Raw genomic sequence first — 24591 nt, 5'->3', positions numbered from 1 at the left:
CTTTTACGGCTTCTGACGAGGCTGACACTTTTCATCAAAATGGAAAAAACAACACTGCTAGGCACAACAGCTGAACCAAATAAATGTGTATGGGTAGAAAATTTGAGATCAAAAACAGGGTCACTCTTGGTTTTATTTTATTTTTTGTGTATTTTAGTGTCTGCAAATTTGATTTTGCGAATTTGATTTGGGGGGTGTCCTAAGTCCCCGCTACACTGCATAAACACTAATTTATGAAAAATGAAACTCTTTATTTCATACGGTAGGGGAATGAATTACCTTTTTGGCAATATACTTGATTTTAATATACCTGGCCGCATCACAAAGATCTACAGCTAAATTTATGTGTGTAGTTTATGACAAGAAGTCACTGTAGTTGTAAACGTAACAAAGAAAATTTTGACGACAAACAATGTGCTTGAAAATGTTCAAGATCCTGCAGGCCAGCTCTAACACAAAAGTGAATATATTCTCAGGTCACAACGGATAAATGCACATTCAAAAAATCCAAAGCCAGTTGTTTTTTTCCGGATTGATTCAACAAACATAATGACTGTACATGTGTACTGTCATCATAAATCATGAAAATATCACAATCATCCCAAACAAAACAAGAAATTCCTTCGAGGTAGGAAAAACACCCCCGTTGGTCAAAGGGAAATAACCATTCTCACTGCCACCAACTGAGAAGGTTATTTCCCTTTGACCATTAATATCTCCCTCTATAAGTCCTTGTAGAATCTTAATCCACCAATAACTCCCTAACCGTGTGTTTGACTGGTCCCAATTTTTGTAAGGACCGTCTCAGGAATGTATAGAACCTGTTCACCAAGTTTGGTGACGATCGGTCCGTTCATTCTTGAGATCTATATGCGAACACAAACAAACAAACAAACACATGGAGCGAATCCTAATCTTAATCTTAATCCACCAATAACTCCCTAACCGTGTGTTTGACTGGTCCCAATTTTTGTAAGGACCGTCTCAGGAATGTATAGAACCTGTTCACCAAGTTTGGTGATGATCGGTCCGTTCATTCTTGAGATCTATATGCGAACACAAACAAACAAACAAACACATGGAGCGAATCCTATACACACCCCTATACCGGGGGTGTAATAACTGCACGGCTGACACTCCACCCATTCATTGCATGGTTGGATGGATCAAAATGACAGATAATGCAAACAAGCTTGTTGGGAAGCTGTAAGATGTAATTACAACAGCAAAACCGCATTATCAAAATGCAGTAATAATTATGGTGAGCAAACAAAATGGCATGACTGATTCCTTTACCGGTATTAGGATTAGGATTAACCTGCACCATTGCATGTCAATGTGGAAAGGACATCCCCCAATCCCCCCGACCCCCCCACCCCATCTTGGTACATTCACACACAGTACACATTTGCTTTAACAAAACAATAACTTCAATCACACAGCATATTTTACAAACTTCAAACAAACCTATGTCAATTGTTACAAACTTTTAAAGACTCAAAACGGGGTAGTCTTCTTTTAACAAAACTGTTCAAAACCGTGGGAACCCTGGAATTATCAGAGGCACGTACTGCACATTTTGCAGTCCTGTCAAATAACAACCCGACTTCTAATTAAAAAAAATGATTACAATGCTTCATGCAAGCAAATTAACACCGGCAGCCTCGTGCAAACTAGTATAGCTTTGACACTTGGCTTTTGCGCCAACTGGATGAAATTATTACATTTGGTGCCAAGAGGAGTACAGTGCCACACCCCTTGGATCTCTAATGCACATTTAAACCTGTAGGGTCAAGCGTTTACACTACCATCACAAGACCCTAATGTATGCCGAGTGCCACAGAAATCAACAAAGACCTTTCAATCGAAGGGGAAAGCATTCAAAGACTTGAGGTATATATTCAAGACTGGAGGTATATATATTCAAGACTGGAATCATCATACTATTTGTGCAGTAGTCGTTGATGTTGATCAATAACTCTCAAGCTACTCAAAGCAATATACATATATATATGATAAAGGTTGAAAGCCTGTCCTCCCCTCATGCGCTAAGCCCATAAATGAGCCAGACTGCTATTCTTGTGCAGATCTATAAAGCGAAGAAAAGTCATACTAGCTGTCTGTATAACAGACTTGTGGAGCAAGATTCTATTTAGGTGTCATTTATTTTCTGCTTCTTTACTAGTAATAACTGCTATAACTCGATCTGCACCACGCTAGAAATAGGTTTTACTGACATCTAATTCGTCTACGAGGAAAATCGGCAAATACAGTCTGCCTACGTAATAGATGACGTGATTTGTACCCATCAGAGATGGACCTCACAGTGAACTGTGAAGATAGTGGTTACCTTCAGTGATTACTTATTTTAGGGGCCTGCTTGCTGTGCATTGGTGACACAACTGAACTGTACCCCCTCCTTATAGTTATGACAAATGATTGCAAGACCCAAACCACAGACTTACCAGCATATTGACAGCCGTAAACACAGGTGTATGTGTGGAACATAATACTGTAATAATAATGCATCATCCTTCTAGAGCGGCCATATATCCAGGGTGGAACCCTGCTCAAAGAACTGTGAAACTGATCCAATCATTTACCTAAACTAAAGTGCACACATCAGTAACCAGGATAGATTTTTCTTTTCAATATTTTGGCAAACTGCCTTCTTCAGGACGTTATTGTGAAAGTATCAATCATTTACCTCAGTTTTCTATTAATTTTTGCAAGTTTAAAGATAACAAGCTTGAAAACACCTGCAGGAGGCACATGACAATATTTTAAAATTCTCAGCATGAAAGCAACCTGAAAGCTGAAAAAAACATAAAGGTACATAATATCTATGCATACCTGTATGCCTGGCCAAGGACCGTGACAAGAAGAGCAAGGTATAAGGTCAGCCCCATGGCTGAACTAGTAAATCACTCAACCGAAAAAAGGACACAGCGTTCTTGCACTAGGTTGGAAGTTCAAAATCTGGAACACACAAAGAAAAACATACCAAAACAACATAAGCATTTGGATATCTTAATGAGCATATCAAAATAACACAAACAACTGATATCTTTTTTTAGCATATCATAATAACATACACACGTGGATTTATCATTTTCATGGGCAGATCAAAATAGCATAGATTATGATGTGGATATCATCGTGCATGAGCAGCTTCTTGGTTTAATAGTTTGGTCAGAAATTGAGAAAAAAAATTGGAGGTGGGTACGGTGGTGGGGATCATGGGGGTGGAGTACTGTCTTTGGGGGTGTCTAGATTATTATATCACGACAAAGGGTGCCCGCATTACTCAAACCGACTGATCAAAAGGGGGAGAGGGGAGAATATAGAGTGGGGTTTGCAGTGGTACCTACAGTGATCAAAGGACGCCCTTAGGACAAGCCAAAAGAGGAACTGACAATACATATAGGACCTGACTGTTCAGGGGGGGGGGGGGAATTCTTAATTACCATGCTTTCATAGAAACCAATTATGCATCACGCTACAGTTCTTACATGTAACACTAACAGCAATTTACCCCTGACCGTTTTCTTTTCTTTTTTCACTTCTTTGACTGGCCATTTAATCCTTCTTCTTCTACCTTCTGCATCTTTCATTTGTTATCAGATGGCAAATCTCACCAGCTTTCAGGGATTATATTGATCAGTAACAATGAGAGTTCAACAATGCTGTTAAAAAACAAACTCTTTGTTGAATGTCCTTTGATTTTAAACAAAGAGGATGACTATCCTGTGATCTTATCAACCCTTTGTTGTTGGCACACACAAGCAAGCAAACAAAAACTCCCTTTTTCTTTGCGACGCAGTTTCACACTTACACTCAACACGAAAACAGTCACAATTTAAAGCCATAGCAAATAACACTTGTGAAAAACGTTGTGCTACAGCACAGGAATATGAAACTGACATTCCCACAAACAAGGCAAAAAAGGAAAAGAAACAGAAAAATAGGCAACAGCAATACACAAAACGGTACTTTAAGGCTTAGAGAAAATAAGGGCAGCTTCCCTATGCCCAATCATACATTCAACTTGTTAACCTATCCTTGGGTCAAACATACACAGCATTTGTCAGATGTCAAAAGGGTAACAAATTGCACTAACACTTGTCTGGTTGGTTCCTGTATATACTGTATAGCTGTCTGCTTCTTTGCCTGGTTTGTTGCCTGTCACAAACACAGGAAGATTAAGGAGGGGGAGGGGGGGTGTATATTTGTGTCTTTCCTTTCACCTTTGGGTGAATCACAGGTCTGTTTGTTTGGTTCTTTTGTCGTTTAACTGTTTGTTTGTTGGTTATTTATCTGTTGGTTTGTTTAATAACCGAACTAAATATGAAGAAAAAGGCGTTATAAACATTATTTCCCTATCCTCAGTACTAATTAATTAGTCTTCATTCTTCCCCATGTTTTCAGAACTCACTTCCCTAATCCTCTCATAATTTGCTTTCTTTCTTTATTCATTAAAGGTATAATATCTGAGGAAAAAGGCCCTCAGAGAGCTTCCACATGCAGTTATAATTATTAAGTTATATACCAAGATTTTGTGTTAGATCAATGCTTCCGCTCAGGCTAGAGGATTGCCTTCACTTTTCCCAGATTCTTAAGATTCGTCACAAACGGCCAGATCAATATTATGCCTTTTGTGAAAGAAACAATCACCGAGAGTAAACAACCCACATCAACCTGACCTTCACAAGTTCAAAATTCAGTGTCAACAACTCCACTGGTCCTTGATGAGAATGTTAACAAGAAACAGGTTTTGCGACCAACAAAATGACTGATCACTGGGCAACATACACACTTTCTTTCTTTCTTTATTTGGTGTTTAACGTCGTTTTCAACCACGAAGGTTATATTGCGACGGAGAAAGGGGGGAGATGGGATAGAGCCACTTGTCAATTGTTTCTTGTTCACAATTTAAGCACTAATCAAAAATTTGCTCCAGGGGCTTGCAACGTAGTACAATATATATTACCTTACTGGGAGAATGCAAGTTTCCAGTACAAAGGACAATTAACATTTCTTACATACTGCTTGACTAAAATCTTTACAAAAATTGACTATATTCTATACAAGAAACACTTAACAAGGGTAAAAGGAGAAACAGAATCCGTTTGTCGCCTCTTACGACATGCTGGGGAGCATCGGGTAAATTCTTCCCCCTTACCCGCGGGGGGTAACATACACACTAGGGCTATTCAGTTCATCAGACATCTTCAAAAACAGATCTAAATAACGTGGCTTAAAATGTTGGCAAAGCTCTTGACAAACAGTAAGTTGTGTCGGATCAATCAAAAAATCAATATTTCCTGATAAAGAAAGTTAGTAGCCCTACGAATGAGCTATTATTGGTTTGCATGCACCAATAGGCAAGAGTCTATGCATCTTTCCTCCCAATAATTCTTATTACATTAAAGATACATTCCTTCTCGCACATACCTTTATGTTTCGGCTTGGACCTAGCTGTGATGAGAGCATTCATCAACTTTAACAAGCACACTTCTTTTTTTGTATTGAAATAACTATATATCCCTGCGTGGTAACAGTTTTTACTGTGTGGTCAGAAAGTAGAATTTAAGAAATGTTAATCTGCACCTGGTCCACCTCCGGACCAGGGCCTGGCGATGGATATATATTCTTACCCGTGATAACTCTAATGTGAATGTTCTGTCTCACACCTGACTCGGGACAAGTCACTACAGTATATGTAACGTGAACAGCCGACTTGCTCTCAATATTTCAGAATGTCTCGGCAAATGTACTGGGTATAAATCTTTCCTTTTTTTGTGTCTTAATTCATTTTTGGGGGTATATGTGCATGTTTTATTTTGCTCACCATATCTGCAAAAACATGAAAGGGAGAGGGGGGGGGGTGGGGGGGGCTGTCCAAACTTTTTCTGCCAATGGAACACAGCCACCAATTTTCTAATTGATGCGTTCACCGTCTGCAATTTATATCAACTTCCCAGCACACAAAAACAGAAGGTCTTTGACATTTTGATAATAAAAGAAGGGTGGCGTACTACCAAGAGTTTGAGTAAACATTAGGTACAGAAGCAGACACAGCCCACAAAACCCTCACCCAATCTTCTCTGTGTGTCACATGCTCAGGTTCAAAGAATTGAGGTCAATCTATTCAGCTTCAGAAAACAAGTTTTAAATTACATAAAAACATGGCACGACTCGGTCCTTTGTTATGTTAAGTAAGGTTATAAAGCAGCACAAGGTAAGACTTGCTGTCAACAATCATCACATCAATGTTACTGCGTGAACTGGTAACCCGATCGAATATCTGAACCAAGTCTATTACATTTGTCTTCAATGTTTGAGGTACGTGGGGTTCAGGTGTTTGCACGGGTCATTCCCCATCAAGCAGAAACGCAGGATATGTCAACAGTGTATATGTACCCAAAACCCGTTTTTCAACTGACAGAGAGAGAATTACATTCACAAAGACTTTGCTCCAGGATATACTGGAATTGTAATTAAGAAGACTAGCGATTAGCAAAATTCATAGCAAACCTACATGAGGACAGAAAAAAGAAGCACAAATAAAAGAGATCAATTCTGATTACACTTCAAGTTTTACATTAAAAAACAGCAGTCAACACAACATTAAAAGTAGCAATAACAACAACAAAAATACCCATTTACCACAAAACAAAATAGAACAAAGATCAGAGGCTGTTTCCTGCTAAGCAATATGATCCTCTTTACATCAATGGCGCCAGCAGACTGTTCATGTTATTACAGAGTACACCACGAAAGTCAGACATGATGAAAATTATTAAGCATCAGACGGAGGGATGAGCTTGGAGGTTAAAAACAGTTGAAGTACATGTAGTCGAAAGACAAAGAAAAAAAGACTCAGTTATAAACTATATGTATAAGTACAACCCATCCTTATTAGTTTTAATGGGGATCAGCTCGTTACTCCCCCCCGGCTCTTTACTCCCCCTTAGGGTTAGGGTTAGTAACAAGCCGGGGAAGTAACGAGTAACGAGATGCTCCCGTTTCAATGCACTATAAAAAAAAATGTAACAAAACACACACACACTCTCTCTCCCACCTGGGTCTTTGAAGCTTGGACGAAAACAACTTGGAACAGGTCGAAAACTCACAAATGTACCAGACACTTACAGTGTCAATCACAATGCCTGCATTATTCACACTTGAAGTAAACAGAAAAACTGGTCCAAAGCCACCTTTACTCCGTCCCAGATAATCACTCAAGTAGACACATAAGCTTGAATGTTTGCCAGGTCATGTACTTAAAAAACCAAAAGATCACAAGTATGGATTACAAAAAAATGAGAGCGGAGCGATGTTTAAACAGCAATGTTACGCTGGTGCCATGCTGAAAGCACGGCCTGTACCTATAATTAAGGGTACAGGTGAACTTGATAGCTGCATGAGTTGGTGACACAGTCCCCCAATTTTTGGCTTGTGTCCTGTGTGTGTCAGATGGTACCCTGGTACCTCTTAAGTTAATGCAATATCAAAACAAAACAAATTTGTCCTATACCAAACAGAAACCTTCACGTCAAATGCAACCTTGAAAATCCCTCAAACTAATAATAATAATATCTTACCCTTTTAGTGTTTATCCCTGATTTAATTATTATCTGAACTCCGTTAAGAACACAAAAATGAATTCAGCTAAAAATCTTTCTTTATTAGGTGTTTAACGTCGTTTTCAACCACGAAGGTTATATTGCGACGGGGAAAGGGGGGAGATGGGATAGAGCGGCCACTTGTCAATTGGTTCTTGTTCACAAAAGCACTATTCAAAAATTTGCTCCATGGGCTTGCAACGTAGTACAATGTATTACCTTACTGGGAGAATGTAAGTTTCCAGTACAAAGGACTTAACATTTCTTACATACTGCTTGACTAAAATCTTTACAAAAATTGACTATATTCTATACAAGAAACACTTAACAAGAGTAAAAAGAGAAACAGAATCCGTTAGTCGCCTCTTACGACATGCTGGGGAGCATCGGGTAAATTCTTCCCCCTAACCCGCGGGGGGTAGCTAAAAATCTAAATTGTTCTGAATATTATCATGTACAATTTCTCAGTACATTAAACTAAAGCTGAAGAGTACTGATCAATCTAATCAATTGGCTCTTGAAATAAAAAGGGGACAAACTGCAGCTTCCATCCATCTCTGACTGGCCTGGATACTGCCCCCTGATGCGAGTGTCACACTCTCACCACCTCTCACCACCCCTGTACCCTCCAGCTTTAAACTACACTGTAACACAGTGACAAAGTGGTTATAACTTTTAACGTAGATCAACAGTCTAGTTTGTGCAGAATCAATAACAATACATTAACCGTATTTTTATCAGCACATTCTGTCAAAACCATTTTTTGTTTGTTTGTTTGCTTAACGCCCAGCCGACCACGAAGGGCCATATCAGGGCGGTGCTGCTTTGACATATAACGTGCGCCACACACAAGACAGAAGTCGCAGCACAGGCTTCATGTCTCACCCAGTCACATTATTCTGACACCAGACCAACCAGTCCTAGCACTAACCCCATAATGCCAGAAGCCAGGCGGAGCAGCCACTAGATTGCCAATTTTAAAGTCTTAGGTATGACCCGGCCGGGGTTCGAACCCACGACCTCCCGATCACGGGCGGACGCCTTACCACTAGGCCACCGTGCCGGTTGTGTCAAAACCATCAAGTTAACCATCACAACAAGGTTTTACTTTTAGAGCTAATGTTTTATATGAGTAACCTTGTTTGCATAAACTGAGAACAATGTTTCATTCATTGCCTTCCCTCTTTGGCATGCATGATTTATTCAGAGCTTCCACCTGACATCTTAATGCTAATTTCCAATATAACACTGGTCCTATCCGGTTCAGTGAAGCATCCCTATAACACCCCGACACTGATAAAGATAAACAGAACATTTCTCTTTCTGTGTTCCCATTAAAATGGCTGTTACACAGTCACGGTCTGCACAAATAACAGAAGGGTAAAAGTAAATGTGATTCCTGTACGTAACGCCACCCTTTCAAAACTTTCAAAAATGGCCAAAATCGGCCCCATTTTGGTTGGTTGATTTTATTACCGTCTTGACACATATTATACTGCTGTTGTCAGTTGAGCAACTAAGCCTAGCTGTTCTAAAAGAGTATTAGTATTGCCCATTAAAAGGAGGAATGAAGGTTTCTTCATACTTTGCTTCTTTTCTCACCAACTCTTTTCCAAACAAAGAAATACAAATTCTATAATTTGGACATCAAAAATTGGCTATACCTGCTGTTAGATTGGTAAAAAAAAAAACCACAGGTTTAGCGAATTTCTTAAGACGCAACAAAAAATTGCCAAACCATTTCTCCACATAAATTTCTTTTGTTTTTTGGCAAAATAACTTAAAAATATGGTTTTTTGGAAGAAAAAAAATCCCGACCTACCGACCCTATTTTTTTGCCTATGTTACCGTAAACAGACTTTTTTTTTTTTTTTGCCTAATGACATATTCACACATCCACATAATTACACGCTCAGAAATTCTAAGCTGCTCATGCATGTTAACTCAGAAATAATTATTCTCAAGAATTCACTTTCAGAATTAATCAGCCATCTACAAGCCCCATTCATTATGAAACTGTATCCAGAATACAGTTGGTCAAACATTCAAGAAAATTACAACAAAATCCAGCTGATATCAATACCTGTATATGATTACTCACCTACACCTGATACTAGCTAGTAAAGTGCAGATGTCCCCAACAAACACAAGAGACGGGGAAGTCATATAACCAGCTTCAACTTCATTAGATACAGTAAACTGTTGAAGTACATTGTATAGTGCATGCGTCCTTAACAAACATTAGCGGCGAGATCGAGGGAGGCATAACTAAACCATGCAACTGTAACTTCCATGCAATTATAATTACCAGCAGTACATATATAATGCATCCATAACGAACTGTGACACACATTAACCAGATGTGTCTTTGCTGCTATTACACTAAATTAAATACTGCATCTTTTTAACTGCAAAACTGCCAGGATGACAGGTCAGAATCATACATATTTAAATCACGAAAAATAAGCTGTAAATTCAGATGAAATATTTTCAGTTTTATGCTAGTTTTTATTTTTCCCTGATCAATGGGAACTTTCACCCCTGCCACTGTCAACATTTCAGTTATTACTAGCAAATCTGTACAGTAAACATGGACCAGCAAAAAATGAAATAAAACTAAATAAAAAGCTGCTACCACCATACAAGTAAATTAAAGTGAGCTCAACACATGAGGCTCTTGTTGCTATGACAACAAAAATGGGCTCCCCTTCATCATCATTGATTTTCAACAGACAGGCTGAAATGGTCCTAGCTGGGATCCAGTTACAGATAGTATGGTTTTTGTCCATGTACATGACTCTGCAGAGGGGTTATGCAATTATATACAATTATACAGGAAAAAGAGTTAGATCAGTTAGAAAACTGATATGTGTTTGTTTGAACTACTGTAATGAAGTGGAATACCCCCTTTAAGATCGTGCTTTTTATCTAAGTTGTTTTGTTCCTGATCCCTCTAAATTCATCTCTGTTTCAAGATTTGTTTGGTCTGTCCTGCAGGCCTAATTTTTGGAGGTCCACTGTTACTGAAAAAATTAACACTTTACACACACTTTCCACCTCAGATGAATTTAAACTATTAAGTTTTCTTTGTTGAGCACTTTCAAAGAATTAAAAGCTCAGTTTCCAGGACCAGTGAGGCTTAATCCTTTAAAAAAAATATATATATATTTTTAGTGTGTTGAGCACAACAGCAAAGTTTTATCATAGTTTAAATACCAAAAAAATACATTCATATGCAAGAAAAATGCATGTTCAATAAAATGATGACAATTCAAATGCAGTATCTCGTAATGCTATCAAATATAAAAATTATAAGCAGTGCTATTTTGTTGCCCTCGATCTCTCTCTCTAAAAATAGTCAATTCATTGAAGAAAAAAAAACAATTCCCCCAGAACACCATGTCTGGGATCCACACTTTGTGAACTGAAACCTGCCTCCTTGTCTGTGTCTAGCTAACATCTCAGCTATGCAGCACATTCCCTTCCACACAGTCACACTACAGTCACAGTAGTAACCAACAGACACACAGTCAATCTTACCCCTCAGCAGTCACCAAGAACTCTGTAAGTGGCACAGAGGGACACAAACAACATCATCTTAATGCAGCAAGGAGGAATGTCAGGCTGACAGTCTCCAGCCACAGCCACACCCAGTCAAGGTAAAACCGGGAGAACAAGATGGAGAGATGACAGACAACTCATCAAGGCTAAGAGTGACAGGACCACATTGGGGCTAACAGCCCCAGGGGCTCAAACTTGACTGGAGGGGGAGAGGGTGGGAGGCTAGGTTGACACAAAAAAGAGGACAAGGGACCCCAAAAAAGTGTGCCTCCTACTGTCTCAGCCATGGTTTGGTTACAGAGCGTGCTACACAGATACTATTCTCCAGACTCACTGTAATATTCTGGTACTTTTTATTTCTCGTTATTAATTTTCTACTAGCTGTCATTCTGGAGTATATTTTCTATAGACTCAAAATTTTCATGTGTTGCAGTGCAATTGAGACAGTGACAAAAGGTCAGGTGTCATGTCTACTGTCCCGAATGACACACGATTGCTGACATTTCACCATTGCCAACAGAATAAACAAATAAGAAATAGGTAGAAAATGAATGTGAAAACTGACTTTAATTGTTGATCAGTATTTTCTATACCACTAACAAATAATCTACTTGCACATAGCTGTTTGGCAAATGTATGTTGCATGGGACACACTAACATGAAAGTGGAAGATGTTTTTCCCTCTAGAGAAACTACATATCAAGTTACACTTTTTGTGCTCTTCCATTCCAGTTGGCAATCAATTGTTAACGCATGTTATTAGAAAAAATAGAACGAAAACAGATTAGATAGAATGAAAAATGTACTGGTGATGTCATTTGGGACATACTGACATGAAAACGTCACCTTTTGGCATTGTCTCAATTGGGCTTTAAATTAAATGGAAGGTATTATAATTCTTACCACAAAAAAAGGAGGTAGATTTACAGATCTTCTGAACACAAACTTCGATGATAAAGCAAGCTAGGTCTTAAACAGGGGGTGTGGGTGGGGGTTAACTTTACTCCCCTTCCACACCACCATCATTTTCCTCTACTTTCCTGCCTTTTGCCCTGTCATGATTTCATGCTTTTTTGAGTCATGGTACAGGAAACAAGCAATGATACATCAGCACAGCAGTGACATCAGTGACATAATAAATCAATTTTAGGAAACAATGCATTCCAGAAAGAAAGCGTTATTTAACTTTTTTACTTTAACTATTGTTACAAGCTGATTCCCTATTGCATCTTTCAACATTGAGCACATGCACAGAAACAATTATTTAAAATATACATCCCTGCAACTATAAAACTAAGAAGCTTAACAATAACATACATGTGTATATATAAATGCATCAGGAAATAGCTGTTCCTGCAAATCAGAAATGTAAAAGAGAAGAACAAAATCACTAATATCTACAGTAGTACTTTCATACATTTTCAACATGAATTCAAGAAATATCTCTTTAGGCCTCACAAGGATAACATTATCATAAAGAAAACTCTTACCGCAAAAGGCGCATTTGTTATGTTAGTTTGTAACACAGAGCCCGTATATTAACACACAGTCACCACCAAAATCTAATGTACAACAAGACAGCATCTCACACGAACGAATAAGTGCCGGCAAGACACGGGATGGGGGAAGCAGCGCACGGGATGGGGAAAGCAGACAGCAGTAAAGTTGCCAGTGCAAGTCAACCCCCACTGCGAGTTCTTTTGTCTCAGCGGTATTTGCTGTCTTGTCTCTTCCTTTCTCCGCGTTCGCGCACGCACATTGATTTGCTAAAGATTGTTCCTGTCATACCAAAGATGTGTTACCAGCGCAAACTTCAAAAGTATTCAAAGAAGCTAAAAAAAATGTTTCTTGCGCGTCTGGCTCTACGTTTTATGCACCTATTTAGGCAATGTAGAGTAAGGCTAATGAAAGTGAAACAAGCACCTACCGTACTCAACTTGAGAAAATAAAGCATCGACAGTACTTCGGAGGCAAAGATTTCGGATCAACTGACTTTCAAGTAGCTCTATTTCGTTCCCCCAGCTAGCACCGGAGACCAGAAAAAGTGAAAACAGTAGGACAGTTACCTGACAGCGTAATCCGATGGTCCTTCCTCTCACCAACTCAAGCTGTGTTTACTTGGACGAGTGCAGTCCCCAAGAGTGTGGCGGAGAAAGCAAACTGCGAAATTCATTGGGCAGCGGCATCCGATGTTCCACCAATCAATGCTTCTGTTCTGTTCTGCCTTGGGTGCAGTTGTCATCTCCGCGGCAAAAAGACCACCGCCCCCTTCACAGGCGCTTGAAGTGGCATAAACATAGAGAATACTGCATGGCTTGCTGTGTAGTACCAGATTTACACGAGGTTTTTTTTTAAATATTGAACTGCGAGCTGTTAACTATTTGCAAAAGCAACGAGTGTAAATCTAGTACGACACAGCAAGCCATGTAGTATTCTATTTATCCTACATACTGTACTTACGTGTATTTTACTCAAAATGTCCCACACGGTCGAGGCGGCGAAATTCAAGACGCTTGTTTTGGAACCTTGATCTCTTCCAAAGCCTCGTGCAATCTCTTACGTCAAAGCAAAGAAATGTCACTCTGGAAAGTGTAGCGTGACGTGTTAGTTCTAACAATTCATGATCGAGGGGAATTAGCGAGCACAATTTTTTTCCCGTAATGACGTCAGTTTGTCTCGGTGACTTTGGCATTATAAGCAGTGGAAAGACAGGTCCCTGCCAGACTTGCTTGACATGACCTCATTTACATGATATACACACGCGTGTGGTTTAAACGATATTGTTATGTAATGAGTGGTCTCTGATCGCGTATGTAGGATAAAAGCCATTAAAGCCATATGTACTCGATGACTATACACGCTAATTGCTTTACCAACAGCTGGAGACATGCTAAATTAAGTTCCCTGCAAAATATTGTGGTCTAGGACCCCTTCAATGTTGAGATATGTTAATTTTCATTTTGATCTGGATCGTCCTATTTATAGATTTGCCAACAGAGGTAGCGTTGATGCAAGGGAAATAACTCCGCGTCTTTGTTGACATCCTCACTTTTTCAGAGGCTAGAACAAGCTGTAATGCATGTATATGGTCCGCGCATTGCGACATATCGTCATTATATGGCCTTATGATGCATTTGACATCGATTGTGGGCAAACTACACATCGTAAACACGGGAGCGAGTTAGTAAGCCTTTAAGCTATATGCTTGTAAACAAAATTAAAACATTATTGCCCAAATTCCTTTCACTCCGACAACACATTTGCTGACTTTGGAAAGACGTGAGCCACAGACAGCACTGACGTCCAAAAAAACAACCGACTCCAAGACTGACTAGTTTTCTTTTGTTTTGATTTTGAATCTTACTCCCTTGTCCATCAGCATTACTGAATTTGTGTTTCTATACATTTTTAAAAGTCGGTTGTATAACTTTCGGAAAAATCTCAAAGCACTGTAATAACTGCTCTAATTTCTTTTCACGTGACATCAGTATTCAGTGTTATTGGCGAAACTGAGCTGGGAAGTAGAATGTAATACAGCCTGCTGCCGGCTACTGAGTCTATTATCCATAAACTATACGTTCTTTCAGTCAAGTTACGTGGTGGTTGGGATGGTGTTGCTTGTGTACATTGATTTTTTTTGTGAGCGCCCCTTCCCATTTTGAACAATGCGCACGACTTCAAAAATGATAACAAAAATGCATTTTTCTTGTTTGACATTGTAGGTTTTGGCTAATGTTGATTGATTTATGTTGTTGGCCCGGCTGACTTATTATATTTGGTGTGTTTGGTCCGGTTGTCGTCGTCAGGTTGTTGTTGCCATTGCCGGTTTCAGTGTTTCTGTTCAGCGGCGAATCCGGAGTTATAGTGCGTCATGAGTTTACTGAGACCAAGAATACTACTGCCCACTGATACAACCTTTACCGTGTTTAATGTGTCATCGTGTGTGCCACCAACAGACTACCCAGCGTGCAGCGATGTCAAAAGGGCTTCACAGTGACTTTCTTTTCATCTCTTGATGGCATTTCACAGCAGGGAATCAGTCCCATCCTTCTCGCCCCCGTAACTGCATGGCTTGTGGTGGTACGAGCTGCATCATGCGTGCAGCTGGGATGTAACATATAAGTACTACGTACAACGACCGTTAATGCTAACTCCGCAATAACAACAATGTGTTTTCAAAACAGAACAACACGAATGTGTGAGGCATTAGAATAGCTTCACACGCAGGATACATCCGGGAGCACGAAATAAGCACGACCTTAACTGTCCACCTCTGTGGTGATGTACACAAGAAAGTGCCCGACTGGATGAGACCCAAGCACTGGGTTGGATTGGTTGAACTCAATAACACATCTCAATTTCAACCAATCCGGCCCAGCGCTTGGATCCCACCTAGATGGGCACTTTCTCGTGTACATCAGTCGATCACCACTATTTCGTGCTCCCGGATGTATCCTGCGATACCTATCTATACCGTACCTCCTCTGGCTTCTAACTGGCCGCGAACGTGAATACTTGCTCGGGCAGACGGTTACAGTTTGATGACGTCAGGGTTTGCCCTGTCCAATATTGAGACGATTCAAAATTGACGCCGGTGATTTGACGACAGTGAACTGACTTTGTTTGTTTGTTTGTTCAGTTGTTTGTTTCTAGACCTGAAAAGTATTTAAATCCGTCTTTTGCCTTGCATGGACCGGTACCTGCATGAAGTACTTGATAAGACTTTTTTTTGTGCGTCTTTCGGCATTGGTTCTGGGTTTTAACTCGCTAGAAATAAGTGAATTTATAAACAAGAACCGTGACTACTACGACGCACAGAGAGAGAGAACAGTAAATGGCAAAGGAGGGGTGGGGTTTGGTGACGGTCGAGTGAGTAGAAAAAAAGGCCAGTGTGCAGAGACAAACACGTGTCACCACTGAGAAGCATTGCATAATGCCAGACTACTGGAATTCCTTGGGTTAAAAATAACTTGACTGACCACTACCCGTCTTAGCATATGACCAACTTAAAATACATCCGGCCTCCCACTCACTGTAACGCCGGCATTGCGGACTTGTAACACGCACACAGTTTTGCAAGCTGTGCACGGTCAGGAGAATTCACGGACGGGTTCAAACGCTAGAGCATACTAATACTCCATACTATACGGACGTACGGCCCATACATCAGTACTCAAAGATTCACGACCCGCGTCGTCCGAATAAGCATAAACATGTTACCGTCTATTTGAAGAGTATGGGTCGTCCACGACCCACGCCGTCCGAATAAGCATAAATTAACATGTTACCGTCTATTTGCAGAGTATGGGTCGTCCACGACCCGCGCCGTCCGAATAAGCATTAACATGTTACCGTATATTAGCAGAGTATGGGCCGTCTCAGTGCGACACACGCCGTCTGAATAAGCATAACTATCTTACCGTGTATTTGTGGATGAGTACTGGGTAATCCACGACCCACGCCGTCCTAAGAGTGATATAGGGTGACCCCAAAACATGCAACCCACAAAAATGCTAATTACTTCTACATGACCGAGTTACTTCATATCTGGTGTGCATTAACTTCCACTTATGCATGACGCGTCCCCAAATACTGTAGGCAATTGTGTAGGTCAAATAGCTTTGACTTTTGTGCAAATTCAAAAAAGGTTTCCAAATTCGGGGATCGACTCAACAGAACGAGGTTCGACATTGAGCAGTAGCCATACTTATCTGATTTAAACACTCCATAACCTTTTTGATTTTCTGAATGTCTGAGTATACAAAAACACCCCCTTCAACCCACAGATCATCGCTGACCTGAAGAAAGCAGTTACAACTAGGTTCCCATGTCGATACCTACTCAGTTCATGTGTACTCATCACTGTATTTCTTGGGTTGTTTGACAACTCTTCCGGATCTGGTTAACGTTGTTACTGCACAATTTTGCCTATGGGAGGGGTGACGTATTTCACAACTTCCTGTGTTACACAAACTCAGTGATGACCAATTTTGCCTTCACTCCTCCCATAGGGTGACGGATTTCACAACTTTCTACAGATGAACAACAATGTTGCCTTCACCCCTCCCATAGGGTGACGGATGTCACAACTTTCTGTGTACACAAACTGATGACGTATTTCACAACAAAATGGCGCTGCCCATGGTCAACCTCGAAACTAGTTCCGGTTCCGGAATGTCACCGTTCACACAGGCAAATGCCTCCGCATAACCCAGACCTCCGGGTCCGGGAATAACCAGAGTAATGGTACTATTTTAATTTCAGAAAGTTATGAATAGTTCAGTTGTATTTTTTATTGATTATGATTTACAGTATTGATTAAGAAAGATTCAGAATATGAATAAGAATGTATGCTGGAGATAAAGAATGTTTGAAGAAAGATTTTATTTTCAATTGCTCAGAGACACTTATAAATGAACAGAAGATTCATTCACGCAATGATTGAAACAATGACTATGTACAAGATGTTTGTAACACATGTCAAAATAATATTCACATCATATAAACATGCGGACACAATGATAATGTCTTGAAGATTTTATTATGTTTATTGGAGTGCAAAACATTGTCCATCTTTAGGTGACGTAGGTAAACATTATAGAATAGTAATAAGAGTGTGAATGTGTAACAAATCCATTGTCAGTATGAATGCTGAAATTGTCAGTATGAAAGTTCAATGTGTGAATAAGAACATTTTTATAAGTGAAGTTTTACAAGAGTAAGTTTAAAAGTTTTGCTTCTGTTCTAAGTGTTAAATAAAATAAAATAAATGTAGGCCCACATAATTTAGTAAAAGATAAAGATTCAAAATCTAGATGTACATCCAAGTTGAAGAAAATGACTAGAAGTATTTTCTTATTTGTAAAAGAGAGGATGTCATGTATATTGCTAGGCAAGCATATCATGTTTCATTTAGAGATAGCTCCATTAGAGCGAGTCAATTAGCTAAAGGTCCAAGGGACAGCACTCCGTATGAATATGGGGAGAGTGGTGGTTCTTGATAATAAAGCATGGCCGAACCAACACTGTCTCCGCCTCTCTGTACATAAAACCCACAAACACAACACCCCTGTCATAGTGCGGCACGTACTTTGTAAATGTGGTCCACACGCTCTGCATAAATTTACATTTAGGTGTCATCATAAGTTTCGCCGCGAAACCATGCAAAAACGGTTGACAGACAGACAGACAAACAGACTGAACATTAGAAAGGAACAATTGGGGAAGAAGGAAAGAAGAGAAAATATGATAGGTAAAGAAAAGGCGGCCAGACAAATAAGAATTAACGATCGGACTGACAGACAAGAACGATAAAAGGAAGGACAGAAAAACTAGACACACACACAAAATCAAAACCCGATCATTTTTTAAAGCAGCTTTGCCTGCGGAGAGTCAACGTCTCCCATAATTATGCGATTGACTGTCACATTTGTAGTCTACATACTCTCTTATAATCAGGTTGTCTTTTCCCGATTCTGACATTTACCCCTAAAAAAAATACCCCGGCGAATGTTTTGAATGTTTTGATCTCTGCGATGCCTTTATAGATTACAGATCCAAATGATGCCAATCTGTCATCCTTGAGCATTTTAATATATTCAAGATGGCGGACAAGATGGCACCCAGGCTTGAAAATAGTCGATACTGCATCATTCTTATAAAATAGCGGAACTGTATTTTTTTTTTTTTATGTTTTCTGGGAGTTCAAACGGGAGTTCAAAACAGTTATATAACTAACAGAGACCCTATTACTAGTATTAGGCCCGGTGTGACGATGACGCTCATCAGTACTATCGAAGGGTGTTTTTTTGTTCAGTGTGGAGTTTATACAAGATCAACGAGGCCGAGAATCGTAAGTATGACCACGGGGCCAAGATGTCATCGTCACACGAGGACGTCAGAAACCTCATGCAGGGACCGGTTTCGAGGGCCAGCAACGCAATCGGTCAACTACAATCAAGTCAAGTCAAGTCAATATTTATTTCAAAAACCCCTAGGGTTACATGAACAAAACAAAAACCGCAACAAACACGACAAAAAAGATATATGCATCAATGAGACACAACACTTCCAATCAACCGAAAACGAATCAAGCCCAATTCATAACAAAATAATTGTAATCATACTCTTTTTTACAGGAATGTATATGTTTCTGTGTTTGTTTTTGTTTTAATAAAAAAAACACGTGATCAAATAATCAGAACTCTTTCAAAATACTCTTAATAAAATATATTAAATTCAATAACTTTCGTTTCTTTGTTAATTCAAATAAATGTTTAAATTTGACTGCATTTGAATTTCTACGAAAATACAATGGTAAAAACCTTTTCCTCACATTTTCAAAAAAATGACACTGAAATATATAATGAAATTCATCCCCGAGTTCTCCAGACTGGCATTTAACACATATTCTTTCGTTATGTGGTATATTTAACATTCGGCCTTTCTGATTTAATGTTCTAAAACGTAAAAAAGAGAGTGCCAGGTTATTGGGTAAAATGTTCAAATCATTTTTTAAATATAAATGTATCTTTAAACAATCTATAATTCAAACAAGTTTCTTTTTCATTTAATTCTGAAAACCACGATTGTATATATTGATCTTTTAGGCATTGCAACGTTTTCAATTTAAACCATTTTTCAGAACATCGTAAATTAAACTGGTCATGCCAAAAACCACTAAGACCAAGAGCATTTAAAGTTGTTTCAACATGTTTTAAATAGGGTGCTTCATATATGTTATTTACATAGAGGCGATGCAAAAAACGGTACAATACATTTGAAAACTTATTACTATTATTACAATCCACCAATTTGAACCAAAAACTAAATATTCTATTTTTTACGAGGACATCTAGTTGAAATTTGCCTAATTCGCCTAGTACCATACACGTTGGGGTCGACTTTCTCAATTTCAAAATAATCTTATAAAAACGTAGCTGCAATTTTGTTGCTAAATTTACCGAATTTGGTCCCTATACTTCACAGCCATATAACATAATCGGTGCAACTATTCTATCAAACAATTCAATTTGTATATATATCTATGGACAACGACAATTTTCTACACTTCTTTAACAAGCTAAACATTGCTCGAGAGGCCTTATCATATAACAACTTTTGTGATTTATTAAACTTATTATTATAATTAAAAAACAGACCCAAATATTGAAAACCGAACACGACCTCAACTAATTCATCTTTGTATTTGAATACTGGCAATTTTCGTATTTTACCTCTTGAAAAAACAACTATTTTCGTTTTTTTGGCGTTCACCCGCAAACTCCACAGATCGCAGTATTCGGACAACACATTAAGCGAGTCTTGTAATGCTTCAGGGGATTCTGCTAAAATGGTTGTATCATCTGCATATAATAAAATAAACATTTTAAACATCAGCTCAGCGTCATCCGGCTGTAAGTCCAACATAGCAACCTCTCTTTCAATAGTAGGGAGGTGTTGAGTTTTATCAAACATATAAGCTTGTAAATCATTTAAATACACACCAAACAATGGAGGTGACAAGTTTTCTCCTTGATGTACACCGGTAAAACATTGAAAGAAATCTGACTTTTGGTTACCTACCACAACACATGACTTGGCCTTACTATACAAATTTTGAATAATATTTAGCATTCGCCCATTTATTCCAGCGTCAAACATCTTCTTCCATAGAAAAGCTCTTTTCACATAATCAAATGCTTTTTCATAGTCAATAAAAAGACAATATAACCTTTTTCTCTTTGATAGAAAGTAATCAATAATACTATGTAAAGTAAAAATGTGGTCGAGGGTTGAATGACCTGCTCGAAAACCAGCTTGTTCTTCACCAATGACTGAATACTCATCAAAATAATCAGTTAGCCTATTATTCAGAACATTGGTAAATAACTTTCCAAAGCAGCTCATCAGGGTTATACCTCTGTAATTTGCTGGGTCTTCAGCATCTCCCTTTTGCTTATACAAGGGGCGTAAAATTCCAACAGACCATTCGTCGGGCATGTGTCCAGAACAAAGAATTACATTAAACAGCTTTGTATATACTTTAATCAACTTCCCAGCAGAAGCTTTCAAAAACTCATTTATAATTTGATCATTTCCACAGGCTTTATTATTCTTTAGCTTTTTAACTGCTTTTAAAACTTCATCTTCTGTTATCATACAATTTAAATCAGCGTTATCATTATGTACCATTTCATTTAAATTAGATTCATTTTTATCAACCTCATCTTCACCTGCTGAAAACATACCTTTGAAGTGTTTCAAAAAAACGTCAGAAGAGACTTTTGGTAATTCTTCATTTTTTTCTCTTAGTGTTCCATTAATAATCTTCCAATACGATTTTGGATCATGGCTTTTTAGGTTTTTAATTTTTTTAACAAGGTCTGCTTGATATTTTTAAATTGCTTATTTACTTCCTGTTTATAACTTCGACTTGTTTTGGTGCGGAGCTCACGCGAAAAGGCAGTCTTCATTCTTCTATGTACATTTTTTGAAAGAGTTAAATACAGTTATTCGACGAAATCGGGCTATATGAGATTTCAGTCAACCGACTGTGCCCTTTTAAGCCGCCATTAGTATAATGGGGCTTACTGGATTTGCTCTGTCTGTTTGTAGGTTTGTTTGTTTGCTTGAGGCGGCGGGCGGGCGGGCGGTCAGTCGGTCGGTGTTTGTCGGGTAAGACTTGTATCTCTGGGTCAATTAAGCTCAAATTTCGTGAAATTGTTAGGAATAGGGGTAGACAGGGTGTATGCAAAAAATTACATTCCTAACGGTAGTCAAACGGAAGATATTGGCTTTTAACGCTTTTACAAACCGAGCCAGGGGACGAAACCCACTGACAGACACATAGGTTTGCGGGAATTCCCGCACCCAAACCTCCGAGTTACTTTCCTTCGAGTCTCGTTCTTCGAACGCGCGCAACGCGTGTGAACACCCTCCCTCTGTCTGTCTGTCTGTCTGTCTCCGTGTAAAGAGCTCGGTCAACTTTTTTTGGAATTATTTATTAATTTATTTATTTATTTGTTTTTCATTATTTTTTTCTAAAATTTATTCATTTACTTCTTTTTTTAAAATAATTTATTCATTTAAAAACAAATTCTCCCTCCATCTATCTGTCTGTCTGTCTCTGTCTGTCTGTCTGTCTCTGTCTCTGTTTCTCTCTCTCTTCAGTAAAACCTAGCATTTGGTCGCGGATTAGAATACGGCCCGGGCTCTCCCTCTCTCTATCTCTAATTGAATCACAGAGTTTCGTGCTTCGGTCCGCAAATGCATTAGTTACTATCAGATTTTACAAACTTTGATGCGACGCTTTGTTTTGAACCATTTTAAAAATAGTATCTTCTAAGGTCCTTGCATTATAACGTATGAGATTGTTTGACAGTCATGCCTTTTGGGCCGTCGCGATATAACCTTCGTGGTTGAAAACGACGTTAAACACCAAATAAAGGAAATGCCTTTTGGAGATTGCTTCAAGCAGGTTACATGCGTAATTTGTATTAACGGTGTTCTGCCAGCGGACTATTTTTTTTATCGCTCTATAATTGAATCACAGAGTTTCGTGCTTCTGTCCGCAAAGGCGTTAGTTACTATCAGAATGTACAATCTTTGATGCGGCTGACGAGTTTTTGATATTGTCCACTTTGTTTGCTACGCTGACAAGTTTTTCCTTTTGTCCACTTCGTTTCCTAGAAGGTATGTTCAATACTTTTGCATTTTTATATCCTTCAAATGTATTGTTTAGAGTACTAAAGTTCTGATTTTAGATGCTCATTTTCTGATTTTAGATGCTCATTTTGATGATGTGAGAAAAGTTCTTTGAACTTTCAATCGACGTTAAAATGTGAAAAAAATACTTTAAATTGGGAAGTTTTTGCAAAAAATGGCTTCTTTGCAAATTGCAAAAATGCCTTCGGTATTCCTTAGGACGAAGTGCTACTTGTTGACGTCATTGTTCCTGCCTTTTGTAGGGTGCATCTGTAACAAAGTTAGAGTCTGACGTAACATCTCGAGTCTTCGATGCTGCTACACAGCACTAACCCCATTCTTATAATCCTCGCTCCACGGCTATCGCCAGTTGTCTCTCTGACCGAACGCGAAAGTCCTGCGCGAATCTATCAAAAGAAGAATACAGAGTGATCTCCCATATGTTGTTCACGAGCAGTGTTCGCGAGACGAAAATGATTGCAGATTGGCCGACTTCGACAGTGATCTCCGTTCTGTTCTTCACAGTTATGATAAAGACATCGTTCTAAGGTCAAAATAAGTCGAAATTTTGGGACTGCTGCCGGAAGGAGACCGTAATATATGGTTGCATCACTGTCAAAAAAATCGTCCGCTCCAGCGAGGGCCGAAACCAAACGGTTGATTATCACGTGACACTTATGCCATATTTAGAGTTGTTTGCACAGTAAATACATCCGCGAAAAATAGCTCGCTTGAAACTGTCTAAAATAAAACTTCCTCTGTGATTTAAAAATTACAAAACACCATGAAAAATCATTATCGACGATCGCGAATCTGCTTACATTCATAACACATTACAAAAAGCTCTAAATATGTACAAAAATCGGTTTCCTTGCCAGACAAGGAAACTCAAGGCATCCCTGTCAGGGAGAGAATGAGCCGAACTCATTTTGACCTGAGGTCAGGATGAGCACTACCCACCCACTGTGCGTTGTTGACGTCATTGTTCCTGCATTTTGTAGGGTGCATCTGTACCAAAGTTAGAGTCTGCTGTAACATCTTGTGTCTTCGATGCTGTTACACAGCACTACCCACCCACTGTGCACGTGTCTGTTAACTCAATAACTGGTAGTTATACAGTGGTACTTACACAGCCGGAACGGCTTGCAAAATACAGTGGTATACAGTGGTACTTACACAGAACGGCTCGCAAGATACAGTGGTACTTACACAAAAAGGCTTGCAAGAGGGTACCCAGCCGCGTTTGTGTCGCTCATTGTGCAACGTAAAGCCGTGTGTGACAGGTAGCCGCACGTCCGCCTGGCGGTGACCAATCAGTGTGAGGACTGTTGAGCGGGCTGTGTGTGTGCATGTATGATATGCATGTAGACTGTTGAGCGGGCTGTGTGCGGTGTGCATGTGTGTGTGAGTGACCGTTCTGTGCCACGTAAATAATATGTGGTAGCCGCACGTCCGCCTGGCGGTGACCAATCAGTGTGAGGACTGTTGAGCTGGCTGTGTGTGTGCATGTATGATATGCATGTAGACTGTTGAGCGGGCTGTGTGTGATGTGTGTGCGTGTGTGTGTATGCGTGCGCATCTACCTGGCAGCAACAAATGTGGGGGACTGATAAACAGCATTAGTGTTGGAATTACTAGTGTGACCGTTCGAGACTGACTGTTATCGTCAGTGTCCCTGAGGTTACTTGCGTGTGTT

General features: G+C 39.3%; 1 protein-coding gene across 9 annotated transcripts in view; it reads right to left on the bottom strand.

The window, feature by feature from the left end:
* Positions 1-13371, bottom strand: part of LOC138969376 (CD109 antigen-like) — a 92524-nt gene extending 79153 nt beyond the window's left edge. For 7 of the 9 annotated variants that reach the window (XM_070342151.1, XM_070342215.1, XM_070342195.1 and 4 more), the window contains exons 1-2: positions 13256-13371; positions 2854-2979 (exon numbers count right to left, since the gene is read on the bottom strand). In XM_070342151.1, coding sequence (XP_070198252.1) covers positions 2854-2909 — 56 coding nt within the window. In that variant the 5' untranslated portion in view covers positions 2910-2979; positions 13256-13371. Of the gene's footprint in view, positions 1-2853; positions 2980-7084; positions 7162-13116; positions 13136-13255 lie in introns of those variants that run through there. The other 2 variants (XM_070342169.1, XM_070342159.1) reach the window with 2 other exon arrangements.
* Between the last annotated feature and the right edge of the window lie 11220 nt (positions 13372-24591).

Source organism: Littorina saxatilis, linkage group LG1, assembly GCF_037325665.1.
Source record: "Littorina saxatilis isolate snail1 linkage group LG1, US_GU_Lsax_2.0, whole genome shotgun sequence".
NCBI classification, from domain to species: domain Eukaryota; kingdom Metazoa; phylum Mollusca; class Gastropoda; order Littorinimorpha; family Littorinidae; genus Littorina; species Littorina saxatilis.
This window is presented reverse-complemented; position numbering and strand designations above follow the sequence as displayed.